General features: G+C 41.2%; 1 protein-coding gene across 2 annotated transcripts in view; it reads right to left on the minus strand.

Moving 5' to 3' along the window:
* The window catches only part of LOC117532968 (contactin-4-like), a 203317-nt gene that overhangs the window by 18621 nt on the left and 163452 nt on the right, over positions 1–21244 (minus strand). For both annotated transcript variants that reach the window (XM_034196589.1, XM_034196590.1), the window contains one exon: positions 6281–6408. In XM_034196589.1, coding sequence (XP_034052480.1) covers positions 6281–6408 — 128 coding nt within the window. The remainder of the gene's footprint in view (positions 1–6280; positions 6409–21244) is intronic.

Below are 21244 nucleotides of genomic sequence, written 5' to 3' on the forward strand. Positions count from 1 at the left end.
ACAGGTCTCTCAAGGACAAACTTCAATGGCAAGAAATCCTTGTGTGCATCACTCAACAAACAAGATGCACTCATTACTGTTAGTTGTAGGCGTTGCAGTGGCACATCTGTAGCAACCTCCAGGTTATCACTGACAGATGGCTGCCTTTCATTCTTCAATACGGTGGTTAAGAGTAACACATCAAATTTGTTTCACATAATTGATGGCAATCAGCATGGACAAACGGGTTTTATTGGAAAAGCAGCTACCTGACTTTAGTATGATACTAGAATGTTGTACAAGTGCATGATGTTACTTCTGTCTTGTTCCACCAAGAGACAAAGTCAACTAAAGCAATGAGCAGGGCCGTCTTTCTAGTTTGAAACAATCTCTACTATTCTCTTGAACAATATGCAACACAGCAATACATTCTGACCGATACAACTGAGCATGCGATGTCTCATATTATCATTTTTACTTCAGGAGACATGAGCCTTATTTCTGTTGCATATTGTGTTTGACAAATTGTGTAAAGCGTACTAAGAGGAAAGCCTTTCCTATAATATCTGTGGTGAACGTGACACACTGTTTCAGTTCTGAATCAAATCAACAGAGCAAAGGAATATCTCTGCCTGAAAGTTAGCCACCTCAGTTTGTAATGCATGTCTAATACACTAGTTCTGTAAGAGCACTGTGACACATTTGAGCTACTTGTGATGTGTTTAAATCATTGAAGCACCGGTCCAAATGACAAACCAGTAATCAAGCTGAGACAGAGCCCATGCATTTAATACATATCTAATTAAGTTCGATGGCATAACCTTTACAACTCTTCTTACAACCCGTTCCCATTTAAGGGTGTAGAAAGCAAACAGAGGTAAACTTAGTCAGAGCTCAGAAGTTTTGAGTTCACTGACCATCTGTAATGATCGGCGGAGACCCGTAATTACAACGGCTCATCTCCGGTGTAATCAAAATTCAGGGCCTATAATCAAGTGCAATGAATCTGCTAATATCCCCCCAGTGTTGGTATAATGGGGGCATTAACAGGGCTCATCTGTTGTGACGGCGCCGCTGCTGTTTGCATGGATTATTCACAGCGGGAGAGCCTGCTGTTTGACAGGTATTCTTCAGCATTCATATCACCAAAGTCAATTTGAATAAACTACTGTCATCTCCCATAAGGGCTGCTCCTGCAAAACACATGTCTCCTCGCTAAACAGGTTTGCAATCCTCAATGAAATAGTGAATGTAAATTACCCCATCCCATTTTCCAAACAATATCGATTGTGACAGGAAGGCACGAGATCACATACAGGAACATTCGTACATCATCCGCAGAAAAACAGCTTTAACATATGAAGATGGAAAGGGAAGCAAGTGCAATAGGGTGTCAAATAAAAGCCATATTCCCTTTCACAGGAATAACAAGTGGATAACAGCGGAGTATTTTATGCTGCGAAGACATACGCAGGCGTGTTTCCTTGCAGCTTGATTGGAAAATCACATATAGGCCATCAACCTGAACCTACAGAGAGAGCGGAGGGTTTCTCCCCCCTCATGCAAACTGATTGGCTTGTGGGGGGGGGGGCTCTCTACCATATTCATTTCACAGTGTGTGATAAATGGGTAAAGGGGAGTGTAAAAGGCAGCTTGTAGCAGTGCTGTATTCTTTGTTATGCTTCAAAGTCGAGCTCAGCGCTTCAAATTTCACAGCAATGAATGTGTGAAAATACACTGACATTAGAAATCAGTTAATTTCTAAGCTTCAATTATGCAAAGGTTACTGATTCTTTTCGTAGGCTTCGATTGGAGTGAGAGGCATCAGCATAATTCAGCTGCAAGGTGCACTCTGAGCTCGCCTCCCCACATCCTTGACTGCTGCTGACTTCCAAGCATTCATAAAATATGCACTCTGTCTTTTATAATTCAACAGAAAAAGAAAACATGCCTTGATAGTGATTTAAAGAAGAACAAACTGGTCTAGAGTTATTTTCTCATGTGTTTTCCAGTAAAAAAGGGATGTACTGTAAATATAAAGTATAGGACATTCCTCTTGCTGTTATTCACATTGACATGAATCAATGCTTTTCAAAGTATTCAATCCAACACTCTCCCGCAGGGCTTAGGAAGAAATCATCCTTTTATACGATAACAAAAAGTCAAACAGATTTTCTAGCTCTGTGTTGTTGAAACAGCATTTCAAAAATATTTTACAGATCGCTATACCTTGTAGAAGAAAGACAATTAAACAGATTGAACCCTTTGAGCAAGAATCATAAACTAAGGAAAAGGAAGGAGAAGCTCTATCTTCCAGACTTCATGAGAAAATGATTTCACTTCAGAGAGCGGTGGACAACACACAGCACCTCTCATCATATGATCTGGGGAATTGGAAGGATTTTGGCTTCACTTTATTAGTTTTCTTTACCCTGTGCAATTCATTTCTAACAGGTGAAAGGTCTCCTAAACCACAACACCGGCAACCAATTGTCTGGCAACCGAATTCTCTATGGGTGATAAAAGGATCTGAATGAATTTGTCGAGGCTTGCCCACAGGATTTGCCTTGACATCTCAGAATATGCAGTGGCAGCTGTCTGATTTCTTTAAAATAATTGATGCAAGAAGTCCAATAACCTGTTGCAATATACACTTAAATCCATACTTTGGAAATTTCAAGCATGAGCATTTTCTTCCAAAAGCCTACAATGAATATCAATCATTTTATAATCCTACATAAACCAGCCAATGAGGAAGGTCATGTCAGCAATGAACACACAAATGAACTGTGCAACCTCTGTGAATAACAGGTCCCAGTGAGGGTGTAGTTCACTGAGTGTGTCAGCAAATCCCCCAGGAACTAAAGGAGGTGAGAAAACTATCCCCTGTGGAAATAGTACAAACAAATGCAGTGTGCACAGAAAAAAGAAACCACCCAATGCAAAGCACCAAATACTAGCTTACATTCATCGTCAATGGAAGTAAGGCTATTTTTATAGCTCAAAACAGCATTAAAACAATGCACATTTAAATAAGAGAAACCCTTTTAAAGACATACCAATGTTAAGGATGTAGAAATAAATAAAGGAGAGGCTAGATTGTACTTCATGCGTATTTAAGGTTCAGCCAATGGCATTGCATTAATGGTTTTCTGCATTTGAAGGTGCGGTCAAACTTCCTCCAGACGTGTTTTCCTGCTCCGTGGTGAGCAGTAACTAAATGCTGCTTCTCCGTTTTTATTTGCACTCTGGTAACTGTTAGCAGACTTCTACCTGATGCCCTCAGAGGCTGAGAGGGTTCGTATCGTAAAAAGACACGTCTTGAGAGATTTATAGACGAGGAGCGGGATACACTTTTCTCCGAAATACTGAAAGACATCAAATAACTGGTATATTGTGTTCAGCACATTTAGGAACCAGCTGCTAGAGTCCTAACAAAGAGAGGGGGAGATTAGAGAGAAGAACAGTTCTGTAATCTAACAAGAAATGAAAGCAAGGCTTAGTTTCTCAGTTGTGACTGAACACAAATCCTCAGATTCCTCTTCTGCTTTGACGGCAGAATAAAAACGTTGTAATTGTCATTCGTCGTGCCTGGTGAAGTTTTTCCATCATTACAAAAACGTTTCTAAATATGTCTCGAGATGAATAATAACTTTCAGCCTTCCTTTGTCAGCACCAACGACCATTTAACTGGGCGAGACCTGGCACACCTAATCATCATTGGTTTGTTTGCCTTGCAGAGAGAATATTTTGGACTCTCACTTTATGACAGATCAAGGTACATTTGAGTGCTTTCTGCATGATGACGACATTATGTATAATGTGGTCTAAGGAAATTATGTGAACAGAAGAGGCCCAAGGGTTGAGCCTTGGGGAACCTCAACATCGTGTAGGTCTTCTGATATTCATACTTACAAAGTGAGACAACATGGTTTCTTTCCTGAAGATTCAACCAATTTATCCTATTTTGTCTCCTAGTATTGTCTAGTAGTCAACTGTGTCAAAAGTAGCAGTAAGATCTAATATGACAAGAACTTAAAACAATTTCTAAATGGTAATCATGAAGGAACAGTCATGAAAGCTGTCTCAGTACCTTGACTAGGCCGAGAAATTATATTGAAATGGATTTATCAATTTAGATGTAATTTATTTTCGATGTAATTTATCAATTTAGATTAGGGATGCACGATATTGGTTTTTTGAAACCGATACCGATACCGATAACTTCCTGCTTCTCAAGACCGATACCAACATTTTTTTTACGCCACTAATTATTTTAACGCGATTAACGCATGTGTATTTTTTTTTCCTTGGCCGCCCCGTAGTTTCAGAGCGCATCGAGTTTAAAATACCATCTACAAGCTCATGCTGACAGCCCCGCTCCTGCCGCCCGCTTGTGGCAGACCACACTTCCACGCTCACCGGCAGGCACCGACTGGCCATCTGGAGGACCGGGAGGGTGTGTGTATGTGTGGCTCGAGCGAGAGAGAGACCTTACGTGCATTGTTGTTGTTAGCATCTGGTGCTAGCTAGCTGCGCTAACGGATATGGAGCTGTTTAAATGAAAACAGAGGAGCGACATTTCGCCACAACTGCGCCGAGCACTTGACTTTATGCAGGAAGCCAGACAGTGGGACATTGTACGAAAAGTCAGCACACTCAGCACGGATAGTGCGCAACATGATTGCAGCGTCCAGGCAGCTCCGGTTCGAGCATATGCTTTGAGTTGCACATAGCTCCAACGCCCATACCACCGACGACATGTTTGTTTACTGTCCTGGCTTCACGGCCGCACACCATTTACGTCACAGCCAGGCATGAGTTAGGGAGCGCTGGATTTGTGAAGAACTCCCCTCTTCCTAAACCACTAATACCACAGTACTTACAAAACGGGAGGAGCCGAGTGAAAAACAAGCGCCCCTCATCCCAATCCACCCACACCGCAGTATTTTTTCTTACCCAAAAAATATATTGTATATTATCGGGGCTATTAATACTGGTATCGGGTTTATCGGGATGACGTCATAATTCCTAATATCGGACCGATAATTATCGGACTGATAATTATCGGGCCGATAATTATCGTGCATCCCTAATTTAGATATATTTCGTTTTTTAAACTTTTAAAAGTGTACTTGGTAGGTACTCACAAATGTATCTGGACACACTATTTAGGAGAAGCTTGGTGACTGCAGTTTTTACGTCTTCAGGAATATTCCCAGATACAATGGGGTTATCACCTATAGAAAGGTGTCCTAGTGTTTTTCGGATCTAAATTGTACATTTTGAGTTTCATTTTGAATATATCATGGTACATTTGAAGTTCCTTTCTGTCTATTTTCTGCATTCCCCTTGGCCAGAGAATGGTTTAACTTAAGGATATCAATGGCCTTTTGTCATTTAAATAGTTTAGAGACAGAGGTCAAAGTGAGGACAGAACATGCAGAGATAGCTTCCATTATCAGTGAATGCTTACTTATGAACAGTTGTTGCTATCGTATGGAATTAGGGAGAGATAGATATTTGCCACAAAAGATCTGCAATAGCAAGTTCAGCTACTGTAACATCTGAAATATTAACAGCCTTATTGATGGCAAAGTATTCTCTAGCTATGTTGTAAGGCATAATAAGTCTTAGCACCATAGCAGAAATACAATCCCCAGGCCATATGATCAAGCAACACTCAGCCTTTTCAACACAACATATCCTCTGTCAGTACTGGAGGCACTAAAGCAGTGGGCTGAATGTTTTCAACACCTCTGAAAACAGGCCTGGCAACAAATGTGTATTTCCAATGATGGGAGCACAGACAAAAAGCCCTGCTTGAAAAATCAGAGTCCAGAGGGCTCTCTGTATCTGCCTCTATACTGTATGTATTTATGAAATACTTCAGGTAACAGCGGCGACTGTGGCTGTGAGGGAGTGCGGTCGTCTTTCAAGCAGAAAGTTGTTGGTTCGATCCCAGCCCGTGCTTTCAACATGTCGATGTATCCTTGGGGCAAGATATTGAACCCTGAGTTGCTCCCGTTGGCCAACGTTGTGTGAGTGTGTGTGAATGTAAGTTCCTAGAGCAAGCTATACTGCTATGTATAAATGGGTGTGAAAAGGTGAAATACATGTAGTATGTAAAGCGCTTTGAGGGGTCGTAAAGACTGGATAAAGCGCAATATAAGTACAGTCCATTTACCATGAATGAAACATCGAGCAGCTCTACTTGACGTCAGAGTGGAAAACACCCGTCTCAGGAGATAGACTTGAGTGATGAAACAGTGATGAAAACTAGAAAGAGGATAGGAAATACCTTTAATGGTGACACTTCCTGTACTGCTGGCCACGCCAAACTGGTTTCGTGCCATGCAGGTGAAGAGGCCTGCATCAGATTTGGTTGCGTTCCATATCCGAAGGTTACCGTTGTCCAAGATGGAGATCCTGCAGGTAAGAAGAACATTATATATGTCACTGCTGTAGCATTGGCTTTTTGCTGTGCACACACTTTACATTTTCTAGCGGTTTTAACAATGGTTGACTTTGCTGCAGTGTCTCTTATTAAGTTATGTTTCTATGCAGATGACGATGAGAAATAGGATTGCATTTTCAAGATGTGAATAATTCAGTACATGACTTTAAAATATCTAGGACGACATGCCCTTTCTACAATGGCCACCAGTGCTTCAAAAAAGGTCAAAAAGGCCTTAACACAAATTTGACATTTTCTTAATAATAGGCAAAAATGGAAATTGTGTCCTTAGAAGCTGCTTCTCTCGGAAATCAAGGGTGGACCAACTCATCAAAGCACACTGAATGCTAATTAGCTGAAATGCTGTGCTGAATCTGCAAACTGGAACAACCGCAGCCTGATTGTGAGGGGGGGGAGGGAATGTTGTCTAAAGATGTCGCCTGTAAATTGCTGTTCACCTAAAGTATCAAGTGAAATGAATTGATTAACTCACTGTTGTATGGCAGCACGTGTTTGAAGGAAAAGGATGATTAAAAAGGAGAAGTGTTTTAATCATGTTTATTTCCAGCTTAATTGAATACTCGATTCTGATTTCTCAATTTTTAAACTCCAGCGGTTATTATTTTTCACTAACAGACCGTTGCTAAGAAGAACAGGCTGTTGCTAAGGAGATGCACCGGACTATGCAGTCATATCAATCCCAATAAATACATATTGTCTGTTTAACATTAGATAAATTATCAGAATAAAACTTTGGAATACTTTTTTTAATATTAATGCTTATATTTGTGAAGAGCACTAAACTTTGGATTCATGATGGCTAAAGAAAACAAAAGCGCCAGAGAAGGAAAGAGGTTAAAAGACAGAGCGCTAGAAGTCAGAAAAACCAACAGAAGAAGACAGACAGGAAGGAAACATGTACTGAAACATTGTTATTCAACACATGTAGGAACGCCAGTCATATTTCTGTGTGGCTATGTCACTTAGAACGACCCAACAAGTAAGTTAAAGGTGGGGTAGGTCATTTTGGAGAAACCAGCTCGAGTGCGCTAGAATTAGAAAATACACAACCGGAAAAAATCTGCCACTTCCTTCAGAGACCCTCCTCCAACACACACGAACGCGCACATGACCAATGAGGGCACGAGATAAGTTTGTGCACAGATGGAAGGCTGACAGGCAGGTAGGCCATCCAGTTACTTTAGCCGGCTCAGATGATTGGTCGTGCTTTTTACAGCGCCACGGCTTCCATAGATGACCTTTTTTTATGTATTTTTTGTCAAAGCACTTTAGATATTCATTGCTATCGGGATGTTAAGAGCATTCCATGGAATATAACAAAAAGTGTATCTCGAGCCGGTTTCTCAAACAGTACCTACCCCACCTTTAAGGCAAGGTAAGTCTATTTATAAAGCACTTTTCAGACACAAGGGCAACTCAAAGTGCTCTCCAAAAACTTCAACAACAAATAAGAGGATTCCCAAGAGAGACACAATCCCTAAGAGATAGAAATGGAATAAAAATTACTTTTTGAAATACAGTAGATTAATAATGACCTCGGGAAACAGAACACAAAGGAAACAAAGTTATTGATTAAAGCAGAGGTTTCAGAAAAGCTTTTTCCCCCACTATCACATTACCAGAAAGTATTATTAACACTCATATTCCTCCATCTATATCCTCAACTGCAAAGCCAACCTATTATACAATCTGCCTCATTGACATAATAAACACATTACTGTATTAATGAACAGCAACACGGCCAACATCTAACATAACATATCCTGTATATCAACACACACGCTTTCTAGAGAAATGTCACTACCTTAAATCAGCTTCACATGATTCCTCTACTGCTCTTGATTGATTAAAAACACCCATCTGACAGGCTAAGCTAACTGACGCCATGACACAATTGAGCTGAAACAGAAAGAGTTAATAGGCAGAGAAGTGTAAGGTATGTGAGCGGGGTGTTTCTTGTTTGCACCAGTGATGCATTTAACTGGATGTAGTTGTGAAAAGCAGTTGATACCGTGTGACATGGTGTTACATCCCCCCCTGCTTCGCTGTCTAAATGGGGCTTCTTCAAGCGATAAGACAATGCAGAGACAGTTAGTATAACAGAGCATACTTCTAAAACCACACGGTGCTGCTGAGTGGAGGCTTTTGGTTTATGTCAGGCTGAGAGAAAAGTGCTGAATGCAAGTAGCCAACGATGACCATCAGTTACACGGGGGGGGCATATCGGTGTGTGGGATGGCCCGCAGTTAATAACATCAAACCTGGGGGCTGATACATTGAGGAAAAAGGCCCATTAAATGGCACCGCAGTCCGACAACTGGCCATAACCCTGAGCAGAGTAAGCACAATTCAAACAACTGCTGTACGTTAATTACATTGCATTGCTGGCGCTCTGTGTTTGTTGTCTCACGACTCGTGTTATCTTTAAAGGTCACCTATCATGCTAAATCCACTTTTTCATGTCTCTATGTGTCCAATCTGTGTAAAGAGATTATGAAAGTTTCAGGAAAAAAGATTCGCTCACTTTTTGTCCTGATCCATTTCTATAAAAACCTGTCTGAAAATGAGCTGATCAGATTTTGGCAACGTAACCAGCACATAGCTCAACATCGATAAATACCTTTTGTGTTTTGCATATTTCCTTTTCCCCAGGGACAAAGCAGCTATCATGTGACTTGTGTGCCATACATCTTGTAAGAGGAGGCCGCATGCGAGCACAATGGCTCATAGAGAGTCAAATCCTCCCGTGGAGCCAAGACCGGTCTTAGCAATTCAACACGTTGTCGAACTTCTTGTGAAGCCTCATAAAGATTGGGGAGGAATTTTCCTTTCACCAACAGTACAGAAAGTAGAGCAGACTGTCTGCATAAGAGATCATCATTTTACTCTGGATCTAATGAAGAGCAGTTCAGGTCAAACACAGTAGCGTAGCACAGAGGTGGTGAATAAGAGATGGAAGCTTAAATTAACACTTTTCAGTTTTGTTCCTGCCGTCCCTCGTCTCTGTCATCGCCCTGTCTGCGCGATGTGACCGTTATGTAAAGAGACATTTCCCACCTCCTTCCCTCGAGGAGCCAACGGAGGGGCAGGTATCAATAATTCACAGGTGAGATGAACACAAGAGCCACTCCTTTCATCTTTGACTTACACAGATTTAATGGACACAGCAATAATCCTCCTAAAAAGAGGCGATTATTTTGAACAAGGGGAGATGGCCAAGAGCACTCCTGTAATCCTAAAAAACACAGGTGTGTGTGTTTTGGGGGCGAGATCAAGCCTCTGAGGATGGGGCCTGTACGGCGTTGATCCTCCCTGCTCTGTGACAAGATGAAAGAGACAAATAACATCAGTCGCAGCGCAGCTATCACGGGCACTGTGAAGTGGAAATCGCAGGAAAAACAGTGTGGTCCAAAGTAAAAGGCTGTTTCTGTTATTTCCTTACATTCTCTTTGAGACGCTGTTAACAGATGCAGACGCTGCCTCTTTGTAAAGCTTCTTCACAATCAAAAAGGCACTTGAAAGCCTTGTTTTTGAAATATTTGTCTTTGATCTGTTTGATAAAGTCTACATTGTGAGAGGGAAACTATCACAATCCAAATAATGAGTCGCCAGGAAATTGTGTGTTGAGTGCAGCGGCTTTGAACTAAGTGCGGGTCTGGAATGTAGAGCGAGTTTCTAATGGCAGCTGCCGAATACTCGTGCTAATCATCTGAGCCCGCCGGCTACACAAAAATCCCAAACTTCCTAATCTATGAAGGGGCGTGTGCTCAAAAAAAATCCCCATACAAACAATGTGCCTAATCACAGATTAGATGCTGATTTTGAGGGTTTGGAGCAGCAGCGTTCATGAATACTTAGTGACTCCGAGATGCCACGGCTGATTGGTAGCATGACTGCAGGGTGGAGGCCTGTATTGGAGCCTCTACTTAATTAACAGGGTAAATAAAACCGGCTTGTGAAAATAGGGGTTAAGATTCTATCAGTGGGATTACTCAGCCATGAGACCACAGGAAGAGAGATCTTTGCAAGCTTACGGTGATTCCAGCTAATAATTAGTCTCAGCAAAGGCCTTTCTATACACAAAGACTGTTGCCTCAGTGCGCGCACCGCTAATCCAGCTCGCCCCCCGAAGCAGCCATCCACTACCAAATACCGGACGAGTAAATGGGAAAAGTGAGTGTGAAAGAAATACTGCAGGGTATGTGTTTGATTTTGTGTTTGCCTGCCACGGTAAGCTCACAGATAAGGTGAGGTATTGCTTTCTCCGACCCGCTTTGACCATCATCGACCTACCTGCAGGCCATGTTTCTAATCATAATTGTATCAAAACGTCAGTGTTGCTAACAGAACTCGAGGTGGACAGGCTGTAATGTGGCGAGTGCGCGGAGAAAAAGAGACGAGGTCACCATATCCTCTGAGCCGGGGACAAGGGGTGGGACCTAACTTCAGGTGTTGATCTATGCTCTTGACTGCTTTAAAAACCCTGAAGTGCATGGCGGGGGGAGGGGCGGCATGAGATAAATTGAAAGGCTGTCTCTCCTCAGGTTCCCCACAGTGTGCTGTTCTGGAGAGAAACGGCCTTGTCAGTGGCATAAATCAAACCCAGCTGTGGAGCAGAGACCCAGGACGCTAGAACCTGCCGAGCGCGATCTTCGACCGCGGTACAACTTCTCAGATGTCTACTTTATGCAGAATCATGACTAAACTTGAGTATATACGCTCTTTTTTCTTGTGAAGTTCATCAAGGTTAACCGTCGATAAGAAACCACACAGCAGTCCTGTTTTGTGTTTGTTCTTTCAGACAACAAAGAGATTGGCTCACTCTCCAGAACGAGGGACACCTGGGCATTTACTTTTGACAATTCTCCGATACAGGTGTAATTGATATTGATTTTGGCTGTACTCAGACCTGTACCAGTAGCTCTCACCTTGTCACATGGGTCATTAGCTGCAGCAGCTGATTGGAGCATTTCCACACGGCTCTATGAATGGGGATGATTAGCTTTGAGACTATTAGAAATGTAAAGCTGTGCAGAACTAAATCTTAAAGCCAAGGCAGAGTCAACCGAAGCAAACCCTTTTAAAAACAAGGGATACATCAAGCTATAAATGGACTGGCTGAACATAGCAAGGACCATAAATGTCATTTTCATTTTCATTTAACACAAGCAGCATGGCTTTTCGTCAGTTGTGTGACATCACTATGTATTGGCTAGTACTCTGAGGGTATAACCAATCAGAGCAGACTGGGCTCTGGTTTCAGACAGAGGGTGAAAAGAGGTGCTGCAGCACAGACAGAGAAAAGAAAAGAGCTTTTTGAACATTAAAGCATGGAGACACGTCCCAGTAGAGGAACACAGAACAAATATGAACCTGAACATGAGCATAAAACGTCCTCTGTCAACAAACCTGACCTCCAAATGATCAAAAGCATGACATAATCTTTCATTTAAACTTAAGTGTTGCTGTGATAACTATGACTGTTTATTGTCCACAAGTTGGAAGAAAATAAGCTGCAGGCAACACACATAGAGGTCCAACTAAACAAACAACAGCAGTCCTGAAAAACAGCATTAAATGTGACTACTGAGTTGAATCTTCCCTTCTTTGAAATCAAGTCAATTAAAAACCCTTTATTTGTCCCCTGGGGGGCAATTTGCAGAGGAGGCGTACACTAAGAGTAACACTAATTTAATGCACAAATACATATTTAGACAGCTGTGCTACACATATGGCAGTTGGTGAGATGGAGAAATAAAGTAGGGGTTAAAAAACGAAACGAAAAAAACCTAGGAGTTGTGCTTTAAATATGCCAGTGAGTCAGCGCTCAGCCTCATCACATTACAATGCATGGTCGCTAAAAGCAGGAGCACAAATCACTCCCTGGGTGTGAGGAGTTATTAGGCAGCTCGATTACAGTTTACCTTTCCAGTGTTACAGCTGTACAAAATCACTGTACCTTGCAGACAATTACCATCATTGGAATAGAAAATGCCCGACTGACAGGCATCTTTTGGAGGTGTCAATCAAAGCTCAACAACAATAAAACAATTGCCTCTGTGGCCACTGTTTCTGGGAGCTCTTGCTTCAAGACACAGCAATCGAATGAGAATGACTGACACCAAACATGCACTCATTCTCCGCGTCTCAACAAAGGCAAAAGCTCTGCCGCTGATAGCAGGGTTATGTGCTGTTTCTCTTCTATTGGCCCACATTAACATAGTAAGGCAACACTTGAAATGACTTTCCTTTTTGTTCACTGTGAAATGACAATAGTCTCCAGGGCAGCAGCTAGCATTAAAAAGCTTCTTTGGCAATATTGTTGCTTTATAAAAACACAGCCAGGGGACAGAGTTCAGTATTAATCTCTTACTGGATGAAATGAACACTACGTCTCCAGTGTGTATTATCATAATGTAAGCAGGGACAATCTTTCCCATAGCCTCAACACATGATTTATTTCCTTTTTTGCATTCCTTTTTTGATAGATACACTGGGAATTGTGCACTGCATTATAATACTAACACTCCCAGGTACAGTTTGTGAGGCAGTTTGGATATTGGATGGTCCATTCCAGGAATTGGTCGCAAGATTTATTTACTAAATAACGAGAAAAGTTTAGCCTTAATTTACATAATGCTGGGATAAATGAAATAAAACACACTTCGCTATCTGGTCTCATTTCAACAATAAAGGGGAAAAGTGTATAATGTTCCTAGGGGTGAAGAGATTGTTAACTTGTCAGAGCCTAATGAAAAAATAACGTTTTTTCAAGACATCCGTACAAATGAACCCTCTCAGAATAAATGTTGCGTAAAATTGTGCAGTTTTTTTTATAGGATGGAGTTTTAATGAAGTCGGTTGATTGAGAACGTCTTAATTCCCGCCAGCGGACCGCGATGTGATTGTGTTGGTAATTGCATTGCGACGAGAGGGGGTCTATAGGCTGGGCCCACTGAGAGGCTTGTGTATGAACTTCCAGAGGATTCCTTTAATCACAAATTGCTCTCCTGGTTTATTCCCCCTTCACACAGATATTCATCTCTTCTCGTGTGCTGAGGTAACCCTTCAGGAATAAAGAGCACACACATGTTCCACGGGAAATTGTCAGAGGAACCAAGATGGATTACTCATGCTGCGTCGGCGGATTCTCACTGTGAAAAATGATATCAGCCACAGTCTTCCAGATAAAACGAATCCCAGCGCGCCGTACATGGGATGCAGGCGGGTAAAGAGGGCTTTGACCTAATCTCAGCAAACATCTCAGAACTCACTTTATCTCGGGTGTGAGACTTATTTGAGTTTAGTCAGTCAGCAACATAATCTTTGCAGCGACGTGTTTTAACACCACTGGAGAAGGGAGAAACTGCGATTATATGTACTGTACTGATTGATGATAGGATCCTACAACATGATAATAAATAACATAATGATACAATTGTATTATTTTTGAATTCTTAATTAATTATTTTGTATTCTTATTTTATTGTATTTTAATTATTTTAGATTATTTTTGTATTATTATTTTATTTATATTTTATTATTTTTGTATTCTTATCTTTTTCTTTCATTCTTATTTTTAAATGTATTTATTTATTAATTTGTATTATTGGTCCTGTGTCTATTGACTTATATTCTGTATCAATCACAAAGCCATGTGTTACTTGGTAAGGGGGGGAGGGTATCGTTTCGAATTTTTGGTTTTTAAAGCACTTCATATTAAATGTTGTTTATGAAAATGGCTATATGAATAAATATTGATTGATTGATCAATAAATAAAGTGCTAATGATTGAAAGTATAGACTGTCTGTGAGTGATGCAGTGGTATGTGGGAGGCACGGCCATAATGGCTGCAAGGTAAATAGATTTATTAATCATTATTATGGTCCCTAAATACAACAACAAGTTTAATGAATGCTAATGATTCTGACTGAAAGGCCATCGTACAGTCTGTTCATCGGGGAAGTGTAAGAGGCACCAGAAGCATGTTAAATAGCTTACATTTAAAAATGTCAATACAGCTATAATGCATATGTTTAAATATAAAGCCAACCATTGTCAGTCATTCAGTAAAACCTCCATTTTAACTGATTTTTTTACTAGTAAGACCGAGCGTAGATGAATGCTTTGTGTATATGTTAGGGCCGTACGATTAACTTTTAATGTTACAAGAGAAAAGGCTTTCAGGATTAGGACTAACTGATGCGTTTAGACAACATACGGAGATCTCGGATGATGAGATTTGATGGGTTTGCTGACTGTACATTTCTCAGAATCTATAGAGAACAAGACAGAGTCTACAATCTGAACGAAAAGACATAAGAAACCAAACTCCCATTGCAAACTTCTTAAGCATGTGGAAAATGTGAAGTTGTACATGCTGGTCATTGCTGATTTGCTGAAATATGATTGGACAATAGCTGTTTGTGGGAGGAGTTTGGCAAAAGACACATGAGATATGAATTGGACTAGTCAACTAGGAGCGTTTGGACTTTGAAGCCTCTTGAACATGGGTCGTAACTGTCTATACAAACACTAGTCTATCATGTTTAAATAAAGCATGCTGATGCACCTGCATGGCATAAAAAGGTACATTTGATGATAAGGGTTCATGCCTGAGTGAAGGAACTGAGAGAAGGAACTGCTAATCCCTTCTTGTTCAACTATCTATAAAGTAGCCTATGTCAGGCAAATGTGATCCATCCTTGCAAAATGGCTTCATCTAATCCAAATTGATCTGATGACAGACGGTTCAGGAACATTCGGCAAAAAATGGTAGACGCAGAGAAAACTGAGTGGTGTCATTTGAGTTTTTAGAACAGGCGAGGGCAACACATTCTGGCAAAGCCTGACAAACTCTTTCAAAAGCTCGACCAGTTGAAAAAATATCTACAAAAGGGAAAATTGGACGATCACTCGCCTAATGCCAGAGTTTCTAAAAGTAACTGGCCACAATTTTAGTAGGATTTTTCAACCTTTGGAGACAAATCTCTCTATGGTAGATGAAACATGCCTGGATAACATCTTATCACATAACATTATATATTCCCTGTCACAGAGCATTAATCCTGTGAAATCATCAGGTTGGCTTACCTTGGAAAGATGCAAATCCCTTTAATATTAGATCCATAAAGTCTAAACTAACATCATCTACCGCGTGGTTATTCAATTCAATGGCCTAAAGCAGTGTTTCTCAAACGTTTTCATACCAAGGACCACTTAACCAATAAAAAAACACTCGCGGACCACCTAAATCCACAAATATCCCAAAACACATCGTTTTTCTAGAACAGATTATAAATCGCCTGAAAATGGTACAAACAAGTGACAACATGTGTGACAAAGGTGTTGCCCTGGGCTTTATCATGCAATAGAAAGTGAAACTTAAGCTCGTTCCATTGCGGATATATTCCCGCGAGAGTGCGGAAAACTTAAATGTATTTATTTATTTCAAATGTGAAATGTTACCAATATACGCAAGGACCACTAGGGGGCGCTCACGGACCGCCAGTGGTCCGCGGACCACACTTTGAGAAGCAATGAAGAATAAACGTTCATGATTAGGATTTCATGCTAAAGTCTGAGTAAAATAACTTGTGGTGTCCTCTTGCACTTGAAAATATGCCTACGACCCACACTTGACAGACAGCAGTGAGACACGTTGAGATCATGAGCTACTTCTAAATTGATCTGATGGTCACAGCGTGTCACACACATGGTGCAGTCCCCCCTGCTTAGAGCCCAACATATATCAAACTAGTGATTCATATTCAACTGACGGGAAGTGACATTGGCAGCCCAATGGTCAAGGGCTAAAAGAAGAAGCAGAAAATAGCTGGTATCAGGAAGTCTTGCAGTTTTGCTAATTGCTTTAAATAAAATCAAGCCGTATTTTGTCATATGGGTTGAGTAGTTGACAGCCTGAAGTAGTTATTTTTTGCATACAGCTTTCAATGTTAACCTGTTGACCTTTCAAGATCATTATCGCCATTTTATAGAGAATTTTCTTTTACCAATCCTTCTTCTTTCGTGTAACGTCAGAGGTCCAACTCGGTGTCGTGTTGCCATCTCTGGTCCTACGTCGAAGAGGCTGGCTTCCGAGGGTGGTCTATATAAAGGGCAGGTGGTTATTATATGTTCGGCAGTCTGTTCAGGGTCACCGCACTCGCATGCAGCACTGTCTGCCAGGCCCCACTTCTTCATTGATGTTAGATTAGATTATAATCTTTAATGACCACACAGCCAGGCTGGTGGAATTCGTGTTCAGTGCAGATTATTACAGCTTGTTCCATACAATGTTTTGAAGCGACCGACCCCAGTTCGTAGACGGTTTAGTGTGGTCCATTGCCGGCGTGGTAGCTAACAATCCTTAAAAGGTTATGTTTCCAGATCGTTTTTTGTCAGCAGGAGTACGGGAAAACTACTGGCTTCATTCTCATGAAACTCATCATAAGAAGGTATGAAGGGCGAGGCCAGAACTCATACAATTATGAAGCAGAACTAAATTACTTTCGTAAACATTGGGAGGTCATTTGTGCTGCATTCACGTCAGCAGGAGTACGGGAAAACTACTGGCTTCATTTTCAGGAAACTACTATAAATGTAAGAGTGTCTGATGACCCATTAAATGATGAAGCAGATCCAAATAACACTCGTAAACGATGGGAGGTCATTTGTGCTGCATTCACTTCATCAGAAGAATCGGAAAAATGCATTCCCATTTGGGAAATTCAAGTGAATGAACCCAATGAAGTTGGAAACAGCTCCCCACTTGTTTAAACGGTCAACACATCCTTTTTTGTTTACGCTAATTTGTTTACACATTATAAATGAAGGCTCATGAACACACAAAAGAAGGGAGACCAACTTCCGTAGTTGCTAACTGGAACTATCCAAAGAACAAACAAATGCACCACTGGCGGTAGCAGAGGCACACGCTCTCCAATGGCCGCTCTAAAATACTTTGATTAATTATCTAGCTAGCCGTTTACCTGACGTTCCCTCCTAAAGAAACGTAGGACTTTGGGCAGCGCTGAGGTTTCAACCAGCCGATGAGATTATTTCCACTTCCTGAGCAGCTCTTACTCTGAGACGTGTTGGGATAAATAAAACATTCACAGTAATCTGCTATGCGGATGTGTGTGCTAGCAGGCACCTCTGAACATTGTTGGGTGTTTGTCTGCAGCTGCCAGGATCAGCAAAGCACTAATCCTCCGTTTGGGGAACTCCACTCTTGTTCGTGGCTCTTTGAAGCTACAGCCAGGGTGGAGAGTTGTAGGCACAGACAACATGAAAAGCACCAGTCAGCTGTCCACGGCCGCCTCGTCAGGTAGTGCAACTTTCCTCTCGGCAAAGTAATGAAATCCTTCTGGGTACACATTCAGTATTCAGGCATGGCTCTGCTAACCTCCGCAGAGAGGCAACACTCTTCACGAACAGATGTTCAATTAGAGGCAAATGAGAAAATTAGAGATCTGATGAGAAAAAAAAATTTGAAGTGACATTTAAACATGACAAACAATGTTTGTAATAAGAAAAACAGCATGCAGCCTGAGAATGAGGAGACTGAAATAGCAGTGCTGGGACATCCATTCACACGGATCATTTAATCACCATCTTTATTAATACACCGGTTCCCGTACAGCGCTTATTAATTCCAAGTCCTCGTAAAATTAAGCCCTGAGACATGTGATGAGACTCTTATTAAAATCTCCTTTAAACAGAACAAAGTCTTCGTGTAAAGATAAGACGATAAGTAAATTAATACAACGTTGGCTGCTTTGCCTCTTCCACAGTTTTGGTAATCTCCTGACGCTGGTTCTTTCTGGAGTGGAGAGCAGATGGACCAATACACGGAGATCACTCTGCGAGACATCTCTTCATTTACGTGACAGCCATGCTTATTCGCTCTGCCAATATGGGAGGGATATACAGTATGCAAGAGGGACAGTTTACCACCGGGTCGTGACTACAGATGCAATCTGGCAGAATCCAGCTATAGCAAGTGTTGCACTCACAAACTAATGGACTAATCAGCATCCAGGCCACATCCAGATGCCCTCTTGTGTCTTCTCACTTTAACTCAGTGAGCCAGTCAAAAGCTCTCAAGACTTAAACTCGCACCTACAGCTCAGACATTAACCGAAACCACTTAGCGCTATAAACGCACCTAGCAGATGATTTGGAAACAGCTCCAGGCACAAAATGAGTCAGAGAACATCCTTCGGTAGTAATTTCTCATGCTCACTGATTCACGCGGCACGCTCACTCTTAAATGTGTGTGTGTGTGTGTGTGTCAATAGTTTGGCAAAAGTAAAACGCTGAATTAGAGAGGACTGTGCACATATCTGAGCTCAATTCCTGATATGTGATGAATAAAACAAGATGTATGGGTAGAAGCGGGGGCCGACATTCGAGGCCACTTTCCAGACAGCTTTTGAATTGAAATTAAGTTAATTGCGCATACTTGGCCCATTAGTGTGTCAAGCTACGTGCATGTTGCCACTTTGAGACATGCTAGTGTTTTCTTCATTACAAAATATAGACATAGCAACATTTAAAAAGTTGAATTCACTATTCAATGAGACATAGAGCTCAAAGAATGATGGTTATTTTAAATGAATCCTCAACTCCTCAAGGGGAATAGGCAGTTAGACAGGTGTGTTACACCGCTGGTGTTCACTTAATTACCTTTGCCAAGGACCTTTATCTTTTCAGTTTGGTTTCTGGATTGTTTGTCTCTTTTCTTGCAACAACTAAGGGTCTGATTTGCATGAAACTTGGAGGAAGAGGGCAGCAAGGGCCACGAAAGAACCAATTACATATTTTAAAGGCAGATATAGGCATTAACATTCACTTCCGGGAAAAGTTCTAAGCTCTCCAATTGACCTTTTTTCGGTTAATCTGCAATATTTTTCCTTTAATGCTAATAAAAACATATCAATGGTGTTTGTTTGGTCACGTATGTTATTACCAAAAAAAAGGAATGTTATTTTTGCTGTTGTTTTGTGATTTCAACACATTTGATTCTGTGTGTTGAAATTAAAATCCCAGTCATAAACCAGGCTATCCTAATCTGTCGTTAGCCTAGCTGATTAGCTTCCACTAGCGGGTGGAATATAGTCTCACAGCTCGATGTTTGAAAGGGACAGATTTTACGCTAGCTAATTGCTAAAGTGCTATCTTGGCTTTTCTTTCAGGTTCAAATACAAAACTCTGCATATTTTTGCCTTTTTACACATCAACCACAGACACCATTCTGGGCAGTGATGCCACAACTTTCTGCCATCTGGCCCGAAGCCAGTCGAGTAAACATGTCTAGTCTTAAGCCTGGTAACTGTAGTGTTTTCTGTAAACCATGGCTGTCCCAACTGATCGTCTGAATAAGCAGTGATTTACTCGCAATGTGGGATGAAGACACAGCTTGTTTGTACTGACCCAGCATGAATGCAGTGATGAGTAAGGCAGTGTTGACTGAGATGCGTTAAACCACTAAAGAGGGTGTCCTTTCTAACAAGATTAGCGTTTATGTCTTACCAACAAATATCCATGTCCAACCAATAAACACAGTTTTTGATCACTGGCCAAGCAGGCCACCGTTTGCTTTAGGATTTATCAGTGTATTTACTTTTAGACAAAGATTAAGCACATTTACCAAGAACTAGCTTGGTCTACTTAATACAAAAAGGTGAAAACAAATAACATTTTCACCTACCACTGTTATAAAAACCCTAATTTTCTGATGTGTACCTTTAAACAAATATATAGATAGAATAATATGTTCACCTTATATATGAAAAGGCTCTGACCCAAGGTGTAATTTCCCCTGGGGACAGTTAACAAACTTCCCCATCACTTTTTAAAAATTGGCTGATCCAACTACTTTACTTAAAGGTCTCATGTCATGCTTTTCTGGTTATTAACCGTCCCCTTGTGTGTTATGAAGGTCGTTATGCATGTAAACGGTCTGCAGAGTCAAAAACCCTCAAAGTACACCATGTAGCGAGTAAAACTCTAACACAGAAAATACCTGTCTATGCTGCCCCAGAACGCCTCGTTGGAGATTTCTCTTTTTCCATTTGTTTCCCAAATGGACCAATCCGCGAAGCTCCTCACACACCAGGACCTTTAGCGTACATTTTCAACTAACTGGGAGTCCCATTGACTTGCATAGAGCTCCCTGGTTGGTAATAGACGAGTTAGGATGGCGGAGAAATGCTCTCCGCAGACCCATTCTCACAGCGTTATAAACCTTTTTCTTTCTCAATATCAAGACACACTTATTGTTTTTACTTCGGCTGTGAGTGTGTGTGCTCAGGATGAGTTTCGCGCTGTCTCGCTGCATCGCCGACCCGGAAACCACACCAGTAAGCCAGCTCACTGAGCAGCGAGCCTCGCAACGTCCCGACCAATCGGAGCACACTGGGCTCACAGGGAGGGGGGGGGTCGGAGCTACAACAAGCCGTTTAGGACAGAGAGTGAATACACATACTATACAGAGATGCTGTTTGAGAAACCAATGTGAGTTTGGAAAATTGCAGAATATAAATCTATTCTAGTAGACCTCAACGATGGAATTATGATCAGTAGAAATGGCCATGACATGGGACCTTTCGGTATAATAAGAAAGGAAAGAGGAATATTGTGCTGCTAACTAATAAATGAAAACACATTCTGTAAGGTTAATTTGCTCAATGAGTAAACAAAAGATGCAATGTTAATATAGATTCAATCAAGTGTATAATATGCATTGTCATAAGCTAAAGAAATCCCCTACTCATTAACTC

The sequence above is a fragment of the Gymnodraco acuticeps genome, unplaced genomic scaffold (assembly GCF_902827175.1).
Source record: "Gymnodraco acuticeps unplaced genomic scaffold, fGymAcu1.1, whole genome shotgun sequence".
Taxonomy (NCBI): Eukaryota; Metazoa; Chordata; class Actinopteri; order Perciformes; family Bathydraconidae; genus Gymnodraco; species Gymnodraco acuticeps.